Source organism: Grammomys surdaster, unplaced genomic scaffold (assembly GCF_004785775.1).
Source record: "Grammomys surdaster isolate TR1022 unplaced genomic scaffold, NIH_TR_1.0 126076, whole genome shotgun sequence".
Taxonomy (NCBI): domain Eukaryota; kingdom Metazoa; phylum Chordata; class Mammalia; order Rodentia; family Muridae; genus Grammomys; species Grammomys surdaster.
The window spans coordinates 7,389,662-7,403,200 of NW_021620885.1; the positions used below are offsets into that span (position 1 = coordinate 7,389,662).

The following is a 13,539-nucleotide window of genomic DNA, read 5'->3' on the forward strand; positions in this document are numbered from 1 at the left end:
TAGCTAGACATGCATTGTCCTGTCTGTGTTTAAATTGTTCAAAGTCTTAGCTGGAGACTAGACCTAAAAGAGACTTAAGGATGGCAGTGTTTGTGGAATAGACCAATCTGAGACCTATAAAACTGGTAAAATATTCTGTTATAGGCTGGTTCTCTTTTGTGCTTTAGCCAGAGCCAGTCACCTGATATAAGAAAAAGAGCTTTTTCCTTTATTAATTTGGAAGTGTGTAGGGTGATTCATCACTGGGAAGACATATAACTCTAGTGTCACCTTGGATGAACGAACCTCTGTCAGGGAATTGCTCCATCAGCTTGGCTATGGGCATGTTCTTGACTAAAGATTAATGTGGGAGGTCCAAGCCCACTGTGGGCAGTGCCACCCTGGGATGGGACTGAGTGTGTCTGTGTGGATACTTCAGGAGGTCCTGAGATCTTGAGGACTCTGACTTAATTCTGCATTATTTCCAGTATGGAATTTATATGATAGCTTTATTGCAGTGTGAGAAATAGGTGGCAGGCAGGACCTTGGAAGACATAGGAGTGTGATTTCGTGTGCACCTCTATCCCCCTTCTCTGCTTCTTGGTCATAAGCTCCCTTGTGCCACGTGACACTGCTGCTGTGAATTTCTGTGGAAACAATCAAAGACTGAACCCTCTGAAATTGTGAGCAGAATATATATTTTTTTCCTTATGAGGAGTTTTGTCACATCTGTGCCAAGATAGCGACTGACTGAATCTATATTCACTATACGCTAATCAGGTTCTTATCTCTGAATACTAAAAGTCACTTAAAGATTAATTCAAAACTCAAAAGTTACTGAATACAGCATTGGCCAAATTGAGATATAAAGTGTACATTATATAATCGGATTGAAAGTTATAGACTCTTGATTTTACTTTTCTTTCAACAATTTGATTTCTTTCCTTGTTACAACTTTAATTAATGCTATTATTGACATAATTTTATTACTCAAGTTTTTGTGTCCTTATTAATTCTTTACCTAATATAACTATCTGCTGTAGCTTTTGATACCTCAAATTTCTCACCCTTAAATTGTTTACTGATTACCATTGTCTCCTGTTGCTTAGACTCCAAAATATTTAAAAAAATGATTCCCAACAATTAAAGAATTTCTGGGGGAATCACTATCTCTGACCTCAAGCTGTATTACAGAGCAATAGATTAAAAACTGCATGGTATTGGTACAGAGACAGGCAGGAAGATCAATGGAACAGAATTGAAGACTCAGAAATGAATCCACACACTTATGGTCACTTGACCTTTGACAAAGGAGCTAAAACTGTCCAGTGGAAAAAGGACAGCATTTTCAACAAAGGGTGCTGGTTCAACTGGAGGTCAGCTTGTAGAAGAATGCAAATCAACCCATTCTTATCTCCTTGTACAAAGCTCAAGTCCAAGTGGATAAAGGACCTCCACATAAAACCAGATACACTGAAACTAATAGAAGAGAAGGTGGGGAAGAACCTTGAATACTTGGGCACAGGGGAAAAGTTCCTGAACAGAACACCAATGGCTTATGTTCTAAGATCAAGAATTGACAAATGGGACCTCATAAAATTGCAAAGTTTCTATAAGGCAAAGGACACTGTCAATAGGACAAAACGGCAACCAACAGATTGGGAAAAGATCTTTACCAATCCCACATCCGATAGAGGGCTAATATCCAAAATATACAAAGAACTCAAGAAATTAGACTCCAGAGAACCAAATAATCCTATTAAAAATGGGGTATAGAGCTAAACAGAGAATTCTCAACTAAGAAATCTCAAATGGCTGAGAAGCACTTAAAGAAATGTTCAACATCCTTAATCATCAGGGAACTGCAAATCAAAACGACCCTGAGATTCCATCTCATACCAGTAAGATTGGCTAAGATAAAAAACTCAGGTGATAGCAGATGTTGGTGAGGATGTGGAGAAAGAGGAACACTTCTCCATTGCCTGTGGGATTTTAACCTGGTACAATCTCTTTGGAAATCAGTCTGGTGGTTCCTCAGAAAATTGGACATAGTAATACCTGAAGACTCAGCTATATCATTTCTGGGCATATACCCAAAAGATGCTCCAATATATAACAAGGACACATGATCGACTATGTTCACAGCAGCCTTATTTATAATAGCCAGAAGCTGGAAAGAACCCAGATGTCCTTCAACAGAGGAATGGATACAGAAAATATTGTACATTTACACAATGGTGTACTACTCAGCTATTAAAAACAATGAATTCATGAAATTCTTAGGCAAATAGATGGAACTAGAAAATATCATCCTGAGTGAGGTAACAAAATCACAAAAGAACACATATGGTATGTGCTCACTGATAAGTGGATATTAGCCCAAATGCTTGGAACACCCAAGATAAAATTCACAGACCACATGAGGCTCAATAAGAAGGAAGATCATAGTGTGGGCACTTTGGTTCCTCTTAGAAGGAATAACAAAATACTCACAGGATCAAATACATAGACAAAGTGTGGAGCAGCAACTGAAGGAAAGGCCATCTAGAGACTGCCCCATCCAGGGATCCATCCCATATATGTCACTAAGGTGACCAGACACTAAGGTGGATGCCTAGAAGTACTTGCTGACAGGAGCCTGATATAGCTGTCTCCTGAGAGGCTCTGCCAGAGTCTGACAAATACAGAGGCAGATGCTTGCAGCCAACCATTGGACTGAGCATGGGGTCCGCAATGGAGAAGTTAAGAGAAAGAACTAAAGGAACTGAAGGGCTTAGCAACACCATAGGAAGAACAATATCAACCAACCAGACCCTCCAGAACTCCCAGAGACTAAACCACCAACCAAAGAGTACACCTGGAGTGATTCATGGCTCCAACTGCATATGTAGCAGAGGATGGCCTTGTGGGACATTAATGGGACAAGAGGCCATTGGTTCTGTGAAGGCTTGATGCCCTAGTGTAGGGGAATGCCAGGGTGGGGAGGCAGGAGTGGGTGGGTAGTTGGGGGAACACCCTCATAGAAGCAGGGGGAAGAGGAATGGGAAAGGGGGTTTCCAGGAGAAAACTGGGAAAGGGGATAACATTTTAAATACAAATGAAGAAAATATCCAATAAAAAATATTAAAAATAAATAAAAAGTGTTTCTGGATATTGGATATTTTTGGCCAAGTAAAGGTTCAGTGACCTTCAGATAAGGAACATTTTGACTTATAGCCTGAAACCAGGGACTAAGCTAGTGTACTTTTAATGATGTCCACATTGAAATGAAAGAATTCTAACATCCCTGTAAAAATATAGTACCAGCATCCAGCATCTTCTCAGGCCACAATATCTGTAGCAATCTCCTCTGCCAGATACTACCTGGTACTCCACTGAGGCACTGAGTTTCTGGCTATCGACATCCTGGGGTGCTTTCTCATATGTGAAGTGAGTTAACATTAAAATAGAGATTGTCCAGAGATCTTTCTCCCTACCATTTTTTCTAACTCTTGCCTGAGACTCAGAGAGCTAAGCTGAGGGCCTCCTGTTGGCAGACCTCACCCTTCTGTAGATAGCCATAAGAACAGATCCCACTTCTGCCTCAAGAGCTCTGCTTCCTATCTTCTGAGAGCAGGACATTCTGTCCATCTCTGGCACTGAATTCTCTTGAGAGTCCCTGACATATAGTTCCTCTCCTCTGTCTATTCATGACATCAATAACTTTTCTAACAAACACCTCATCTCAATAATCCAGCTCAATGTCCCCTTGAAGCCCCTCTATAAAGCTAACATAATTTATTCCAGAGTTCCCTTGAATCTCCTTCCTTCCTTCCAACTCCAAAGCCTAACAATTCATACTTTAACTAGTTAGATTCTGATAGAGCAAATCGGTTCCTTTATCTTCTGAGTTAAATAAAAATACAGCAACGCATTATCTGGAGGAACGCTGAGGCCTTAGTGTCAGGGAAGCATGCCGTTGTCCCTTGAAGCACAGCACTACAGAGAGCCACATGGGGTGATATCTTGTGGCAACAAGTCAACCTCTGCTTTGCCAAAGCTGTCTCTTCCTTCTGTACCCAAGCTGGGATTAACACTGGCATTTAATGTAACAGACGTTACTTCACACATCAAAAATTTCCTGTGGAGTGTCTCTGGAAACAAAACAATGAATGCTAGGGAAAAAAAGGAAGAAAAAAAATCCTCTCTCTCCACATTTAAAAACTTATTTAGTCCCTGAAATACATACCAAATAAGGACCGCATCCCTTCCTCCTCCTGCTCTCATCCCTCTTCATTTTTCTTCCCTTTGTAGTACAAGGAATAGAAAGCCGAAGATGCCAGACATGTGCTGAACCCCAAACCCAAACTCCCTTATATCCATGTTTCCTATTCCCAACATTTAAAAAACAGAGATCAAAAGCAAATGTGTTTGTTTCCCATTTTAAACAATAAAACAGATGGAAACTTCAGACAGAAATACTCTAAAAATGAACAAATGAAAAAACCCAACCTACTTTCAGTCAGGGTGAACTTCCACACGGTGTTTGTGTGTGCGTCTCCAATGTACACAGTCCCATCTTCTGTAGCCACAATATCATGAGGCATGTCAAAGTGCTGCCAAATGCAAAGACATTTGTTATTGGGATGCGGCTGTACTAAAATATATTACAGAATGGCAGAAAAATTAGACACGGCATGGGACTCTTACGGAGGTGACCTTAATTCTCACCAAAGCATCTCTAGCCAATGGTAGTCACTCGCTGTGTCCTGACTGCGGGGCACAGTTCTAGGCACTGAGCAAAGCGAAGGAGGCCTATGCCACTGACTTGAAATTCTTTTACAAATGGAAAATTCTTAAGTTGTTTACTTTTTCAGGACAGTTTAATTTGGTGTTTTGTGACTTATGTATGTTTACCTTTTTTTTTTTCATGTTTCTTCTGTCTTTAAAAGACTGAGTATTAAATTCCTCCTCGGACGTTCTCATACATGCATCCTGTGCATTCAGGTTACTCTTACCCCTAAGCTTGCTCATATCCCTCCCACCCCTTCCAACACTCTCTCCTCTCCTAAAGTCCTTTTCCGTATTTATCATTTTTCTGGTTTTGTTTTGAGACCCAATCAGTTTAGCCAGGGCTACCCATGTAGCTATGGGTTTGAACTCGCCACTGGAGCCAGGCAGACTCACGAGTGCTTACATAGCTGCAGCAGTAATACCCTGTTTCCCATAATTCATCAGTAGCCACTAGGTCAGCAGTTGGGGTCTATTAGTGGCAATAAAGCTGCTCCATCCATGGCTGGCTGTAAATAGGTCCATTCTGCTTTTTAAGATTAAGTCTTTATTATATTAGAATTGCTGTTATATGTCTATGTCTGGGTGTAGGTATATGCATGTGAGCAGTGTCCAAGGAGGCCAAGAAAGGGCACTGCGTCCTTGGAGGTGGAGTTACAGGGGGTTGTGAGCCACCAATGTGGATGCTTAGTAGGATGCGTAGGATGGGAAATCAACTTAGGACCTCTGCAGAAGCAGACAGTGCTCTTAAGTACTGAGGACAGGGCAATTCTCCAGTAGCTTCTGTGTAGACAAGCACAGTTGCATTGGGCTCCTGACAAGGTCAGCCATTTCATGCCCAGCAGTTGTATTCCCTAGCCCTTCTTCCTGGCCCCTAGCTCCTTCTGTTCCCTCTTTGCAGTATTCCCTAAGTCTTAGAGGTGGGGCCATACATAGTATTGCTGATCATTTAACCTTCATTTATTCTGGGCACCTTGAACAGACATGTGCCCCTGCCTCCAATGGTGTTCACTGAAAAGATAGACTATAGAACAGAAGACCCAGACGTAGGTTCACACCATCACAGCCACCTCATTTTAAACAAAGATGCTCAAAATTCACACAGGAGAAAAGAGTGTATTTTCAGCAAATGGTGTTATGTTACCTGAGTGCCCTACAGAAGAATGAACCCATCTTTCTTAGTCTTACTGCCTTATTTGTCTTATGCTAACGTTAAGAGAGAACAAACACACAGATGTGAACACTTCTAAGGATTGCCACAGTAGAAGAGAAAAATTCACACCATGTGAGGGAAGAAGCAACAGATATTCCCACATAAAAGGCAGTGTAAAACTTTACCTTTGACCTTCAACTTCAGTAATGAATTATTATACCACATTTCTTTTACCCAGATTTTGAATCTTTATGATGATAAACTTAGTAAGTAGAAATTCTGAGAGATCCATAAACTTGTTTCATTTTACCAAATCAACCTAGAATACCTCTCCTGTTTACATGAAGGTGATATTATAAATTGTTTTCTGAAAGGAAGAACAAATTTTGTCTCAGCATGAGCTTCTCTTCCTTGTACTGACCCCCACACTGTGCCTGATTCATCATGAGTCTGTGATGGCTAATGTTTAGGAACAACACTCTCTGAAATTCTAATTCAGACCTATTCATATTATTATGAGGGGAAGTTTTTTGATTATCACTCTGTTTTGAAGTATAGATGTATATTTCAATTGAAAGTTAATAATCTACTTGATAAAGTACACTATCATTAAAAGAACAAAGAAGCCAAACATTGTGATAAAATAAACTGTAAATCTAATAGTTTACTTTTCTTAATCAGTATGTATAAGGAAGTTAGCTCATAGAAGGATAGCTCTAAAGATTATATAATCAATGAGAATTCAAAACACTGCAGGTAAAATATGTACCCTCAATGGAAGGACTTTCCTTCTAAAAGATGCAATGATTTCAATGTGTTAAACATTGCTTTTCAGATTTATCTTCTGAAAAACTCATGCTTGCAAACAGACCCACAAGAAGAGAACCCCAGATGGAATCTTTAGTTGATATTTACTTTGTTTCGTTCCAGATACTATAACCTTTCCTAACAAAGGTGGAGTAGGAAGAGACTACATCCTCTCCTGCACATCATCACATCCTTAGGCTCCAGTATAAAACCTACAGTTAACTTTGATAGAACTCAGACTGTCCATCTTCTTACAGACAGATTTCAAAATCCTGAGACATCTTATAGCTCTTTTTTTTCTCATCTTGGTATCCAAGCAGGCAGCTTAAGAATTATAATAACAAGACATTCTTTGTTCAGTGACTTGTGATAGTTACATTTTGATCTAAGTAAACCCAATAAACCTTTCTATATTTGGAAAAATAGCTGCTGCCTAAGCATTTTAGCAGGCTGATTTTTTTTTTTTTTGCAAATTATGGACCCCCAGCACTTGCCTGCAGTGTTTGTGAGTATTGTGATAGCCCTGATAATTATTCTGTGTGTACAGTACAGTGGGAAGAAAAAAGCCCATGGAACACTTAGCTGTAGTCACTGCATGTGTAAAAAGTCCTGTTAAAATATACAGTGGCAAATTACTGTGGAGCCTTTAACCACTCGCCTAGCTAAGTCTTTAGAATCTGAACAGGTTCTACAAAGCACTGTGTTCAATTCCTATTCTGTTTTTTAAAGTCTTAGTACTACTAACAGCAAAGAACCAAGCTGCTTGCTGGTGCCAAAGAGAACTAAAATAGTACATTTACAATGTGGCTTCTTCACTACTTGAATAAAATTAGGAAAAATATGTCTGTCTATCTTATCACCTGTCAATCAATGTATCTATACAGACTTGCTAACTACAGTCATTTTAAGCTTGGCATTGTATGCTGAGTCTACTATGAAGTTAGAACTGTACAGGCTAACATTCATCTGGAAATACAGACAGTGTAGGGATAGACAAGGACATTTATTTTAAGTAATCATCAAAACAAGATATGACCACTAAAAAAGTTATCACATCTTCTACGTTTCAAAAATTGAATATTGATATTCATATTTTACATTTCTTATAAAAACTCAACTAGGCAGTACATGTAAGTACCTTGCGTACTGGCTTGAAGACATCTATAATTTCCCCACTGGAAAAGTTCATCACAAATCCTTGCACGGGTTCTTGGTCTCCAAAGTAAGGCTTCCCATTTACCGCAAAGAGAAAACCTATGACAAAAAGCATAGTCTTTCTTTAAAATATGGATTAATATTGGCTTTGAAATAGAAACACATTGCACAGATAAGCAATATAGTTAGTCTTGTCCCTATGTTTGCCAACAACGAAAAATTGTTAGCTGTGAGTTACCAGATCTGGGCCTAACAGATTAGGTGATCATCCTTTGTATAACAAGAAAATAAAAAGCTGGAGAGTGTGTTCCAGTTAGGAAGCCATAGAAGTCAGGACACACAGTTCCTGCTGTCCACGTGCACTGGCATTTACGGTTAGATATAACAGGAATCCTCAGTAGGAATGGGGAAATATAACTTTTCAAAGCCAATCAGTTCAGAGCATCTGATTATGTTTTGAAAACTATGTAATGTCTGTCTGGCTACAGCAAGAGTAGGAGGAGAATGTGAAGAAGTTAAGGGAATAACAGTATAGAAAAAATAATCTGGATTTAGACAACTCCAGCTTGTAGACATGAGATATATATTTCAGACTGCTAAAAGCAAACTGTCACAGGAAAAAAAGTAAGCACCTTCCTATGAACGCACTTTGTACTAAAACTACATTTCTTTGTATGTAGTGAAATAACAGAAATGTTATTTTATCTTACATAATTCAGAGGTCTGCATACTGTATTTTGAAAGAACACACTAAAGAATATACTTAGAAGAGGCTGAGAATGTAGCTCAGTGGGAGAGTGGTTGCCTGGGATGCATGGGTTCTATGTTTGGGCCTGAGAACTGCAAAACCTAAAAAGTACATGTAATGCTAAACCTATGTTCAACATATTTTCATCTCTGAGCATAAACTATTGCTACAGGATACTGTGAAGACATTGACTCTCACTTAGATTCTGTTTTTAACTGGAGTTCTTTTTTCTTTTTTCTTTTTTTTTTTTTTTGGTTTTTCGAGACAGAGTTTCTCTGTATTGCCCTGGCTCTCCTGGAACTCACTCTGTAGACCAGGCTGGCCTCGAACTCAGAAATCTGCCTGCCTCTGCCTCCCAAGTGCTGGAAGTGCTGGGATTAAAGGTGTGCGCCAGCACCACCCGGCCTTAACTGGAGTTCTTATCTTTTTCCAGATTAAAAAAAATTATATCTATTTAATCACCTTCCTTATTAATTGAAATTTCTTGACAGTAATTCTTTGAATGTGAAGTAAAGTAAATGATAGAACGTCTATTTTATTGACATTAATGAAGATCTTTATTTATTAATTTTTTGCACACTTCTCAGGTAACACAAACTTGTTCCTTATCTAGTCACTTGGCCCTTTGATTTCATCCCCTAGTGTCATAAGGGGTATAGCTATTAACGGGGGGGGGGGGGATATAGTTAATGTTAGCTAACACAAAGCTAGATACATTTCATAATGTATTTCAAGATGTATAAACTTTTACTTAATACATATTCAAAGAAATTTATTTTGTCTTGTGAATTATGCTAACACAAAGGTAGATACATTTCATAATTTATTTCAAGATGTATAAACTTTTACTTAAAATATTAATGGCTTAATACATATTCAAAGAAATTTATTTTGTCTTGTGAATTATGCATATTTTATTTTATGAGCTTGTGTTTTTTTTCAAATTTCATTTGAAAACATTTAAAACCATTATAATTTATATACAAATGTTGAAGAAATCAAGATTTTATTGGTCGTTTCTCCTGGCGTTTAGATACAAGTGCTATTACTTTATTGTTTTCTCTGTTTTAAATAAGTTGGCCAGTGTGGTGGTTTGGATGAAATGACTGCCATTGGCTTACAGAGAGTGGTGTTATTAGGAGGTGTGGTCTTGTTGGAGTAGGTGTGGTCTGTTGGAGGAAATGTGTCATTGGGGGTGGGCTTTGAGGTTTTAAATGCTCAAGCCAGGCCCAGTTTCACTGTTTTTCTTGATGCTTGTGGATCCAGATATAGAACTCTCAGCTACCTCTTCACCACCATGTCTACCTGCATACTGCCATGCTTCCTGCCATGACAATAATAGAATAAATCTCTAAAGTATAAGCTAGCCCCAGTGAAATGTTTCCTTTTTAAGAGTTGCCATGGTCAGTCATGATGTCTCTTCACAGCAACAAAAATCCTAAGACAGTCAGTACTTTTTCAGGAAATGTGAAACAGAAGCATTTTGAATGTGATTCTATCAGATACATAATATACCATCTCTTGATAGTGTGAAGGCAATATTAATTATTCAATAATTAGATTAGATGATTCTAAGTAAAGAGAAATTTTAAACCCAATATAAACAAACAGCTGGTAACTTTTTGAAACCGTCATTATTTCTGCAAAAGGAATAGTGAATTTGAGTTCAAGTGATTTACAATGCAGTAATCATTTTAAGGTTTTACAGATCTGATCTATAAAGCATCTTGTACTGATTAATAAAAAAGTTATTTAAGAATCACATTGAATAAAATAATTGTTAAGGGCAGAACAGGACACAACAACACACACGGTAACAATGAAATACCTGGTATATATGAGATCGCAAAGACATTCCTTCCAAATGACGCATGCTTAATCTCTCTCACAAATTCTTTGGTGTCAGTTTTGAAACACTGGATCCGGCCATTTTCCCTGTCTGCCACGCACAACTGGTCCAGATGAGGCACAAGGGCCAAACTATGAGGAACACTGAACTGGCCTGGCTTAGGACTGCCCCCAGAAGACTCTACAGAACAAAGAAAATCCACAGTTGCACTGTTCATAAAGTCTTTCAAAGTCTGATGCAACAGCTTTATACGTTTCCAAATTCATGAAAATAAACCATTTATATCTCTGATATATGGAAACATTACAGATTTTATATGTTGACAACCAAACCCATGTCTGTGTTTTGGTCCTACTGACACAGAATTCTGACTGGAGAGCAAGCGTGGTAATGAGTACCTTTTCCCCACTGGGTGATGAACTTTCCACTTGGTGAGAATTGCACAATTCGACTATTGCAGTAACCATCCGACACGAAGACAGCTCCAGTCCTGGGCTCTACCGCCACATCAGTGGGCTGACAGAAATGATTTTGGTCACTGCCAGGTTGCATACTCCTTCCCAGAACTAAGAGAGGGCCTTCTTTGCTACGTGGGTCCAGTTTGAACACCTTAAAAAAAACCCAACAACAAAAGCTTAATTTACTTTTCATAATTATCTTTGACACACACACCCATGATAAAGATCATGAACAGGCAATGAGAGTATTGGAAGACATCCTCTTCTTATTCAAAAGAAGATACTTTTAAAAGTAGGCAGTACTCCCGAGACCATCCAATCTAATTCTCATTTCACAATTAGATGCATGGAAATTAAGTTATTTTCTCAAAGCCATTTAGTTAATAAATAGCAAATAGGAAACCATCTCCACCTCCATTTTGTCTTCTTCAGCCAATCAGATACTGATCACACAGCGCATGAGGCATAGGTGTTCACAGAATGTGTTTGAAATTCCTCAAGAGACATGTTAATGAATGACTCACATCTACGCCTTTGGAACTCGGGAATTTCCTTTCCTATTTTTCCTAGCTCTGCATCACCATCATTACATTTAATCAAGCTTATCTTGTGTGAGTGTGAAGTCATAACATGGTTCTGTGATTGAAACACAGTATCTTTAGGAAAAGACAAACGTTTGATTTTCCTTACATACTTAATACAGACTTTGCTTTAATTTATAGAAAATTCAGTTGGCTTAGGAAAGAAATCATAAAACATAAGCAAGAATAAAAAAGAAAGGAAAAAAATAAATAAGACCTAATGATGAAGGAAATAATGTAATGGGCCATGTAGAAAGGGAAGAAGAAGTGGAAGGGCTCTGAAGATATTACAGGGAAGATCCACATGGGGCTGTTAGCATCCTGTGAGCCCAAGGGAGAAGAGACACCTAATACCTAAGAGAGACTTTTCCTAGTACAGCTCGAAAATAAAAATGCTGAAGTGAGGATTGATACAGGCTGAACATGGGTGTCTTCTAAATTCTTCTATCAGAATCCTAATTTCTCTCGCGGTGGGAGCTGAAAGGAATGAGGCCATCATGATGAAACCTCATAAGAAAGGTTCCTGTCTGTGTAAGAGGAGACACAAAGGCCTGCCCTCTTTCCTTCCTTGTGAAAGGACACATTGAAAAGAGGCCTGTCTGAAACCCAGGAGAGGACCCACAACAGAACCCTACCATGCGAGTACCCTGATCTCAGGGGCCCAGAATTTACATCTGTGAGAAATGAATTGTCAGTTGCTTACAAGCCACTGGCTCTATGTTTCTCCATAACAGCACACAGAACTTACTAAGACACGATTTCCCCATTTTTTGTTACTATTTTTTTTTTTTTGCCATAGAAAAAGTATTAGTGAAAAGCACAACATTTTGAAAACTAAAACACGTTAGCTTCTAAGCGAATACTGCCAAGCAGGAAGCTCACCTGATGGAGAGCCACATCTGTGACCCAATAATTTCCATCCGTATCTATGCTCAAGCCATGTGGTAAATAAAACCTGCAAAACAGACAGACAGACAAACACTGTCATAGTTCTCCAGGCACAGATGAGAAGAATTTAGTTGTAGTTAAACTATAGAGCAATATACTTTTATAAAATAGGAACAGTATATTTGCATCAATATAAAAAAGACCCAAATGAATTGTGAAGCAAATTGTTAGAATAGGCAGAGCCCTCCGGTGACAAAGCCTAAGCAGAAGTTATTCAATCATATTAAGACTGAAAAATGAAGCTTATATAAAATTATTAGTATTTATTATAATGTATACCTTATAAAGCAGCACAGATAAGATCAAGTTTGAAGCAAAATTTCATATAATAAATATTAATATTTCAGAATATACATTAAACAAACTGCTTTGAGAAATAACAGTGGATTTCTATAGTTTGAATACTTAATAATATATTACAACAAAAATAGTGTTATGGGCTTGTTGTTTGTTTGTGATGTGCATACAGATTTGTGTACTCAGAGGATGATATCAGGTGTTTATACTGATCCATTTTCACCTTATTTTTTTAAGATAGGTCCTCTTATTGAACATGGAGTTCACCAATTGGCTAGATTGTCTGGTCAGAAAATCCCAGGGGTCATCCTCACTCAGTTTCCCTGCCCCACCTTGGCCCCAGTACTGGAGTTACAATGTGTACAATGTCCACCTTTTATGTGGATTCTAGGGCTCCAAACTCTGGTTGCTATGGCAAAGACTTTACCAACTGAGCTATCTCTCCAGACTTATAACATCAAGTCCACATTAAATCTCATGTATGTGACTTAAAAGCTTTAAAACTGGCTATGGAAGATAAGGAACAAGGAACAGAATAACTTTCAGAAGGGCTGTGACCCCTAAGGCACAACAAATAGGTGAGTCGGACAATCATTAGAAAAGGTCAACCTATTTCGAATATCTAACTGATTGCAGACAGACCCGTGAGACTGAAAAACAGAGTTAGTTAACACATGGAAAATACACTCAGGTGGTCCTGTTCAAATAAAATATGAGAATCCAAGCTTCCTGTGTCTGTTTCTAGCCTTGGTAGGGCATTGGCACCAAGAATTTTTTTCCATGGGCCAAGTACA

At 38.5% G+C, this 13,539-nt stretch overlaps 1 protein-coding gene across 8 annotated transcripts in view; it reads right to left on the reverse strand.

Annotated features, from left to right (window-relative positions):
• Positions 1-13,539, reverse strand: part of Pam (peptidylglycine alpha-amidating monooxygenase) — a 126,465-nt gene that overhangs the window by 11,028 nt on the left and 101,898 nt on the right. For all 8 annotated transcript variants that reach the window (XM_028755689.1, XM_028755688.1, XM_028755687.1 and 5 more), the window contains 5 exons: positions 12,383-12,455; positions 10,860-11,070; positions 10,441-10,641; positions 7,848-7,963; positions 4,475-4,574 (listed from right to left, as the gene is read on the reverse strand). In XM_028755689.1, coding sequence (XP_028611522.1) covers positions 4,475-4,574; positions 7,848-7,963; positions 10,441-10,641; positions 10,860-11,070; positions 12,383-12,455 — 701 coding nt within the window. The remainder of the gene's footprint in view (positions 1-4,474; positions 4,575-7,847; positions 7,964-10,440; positions 10,642-10,859; positions 11,071-12,382; positions 12,456-13,539) is intronic.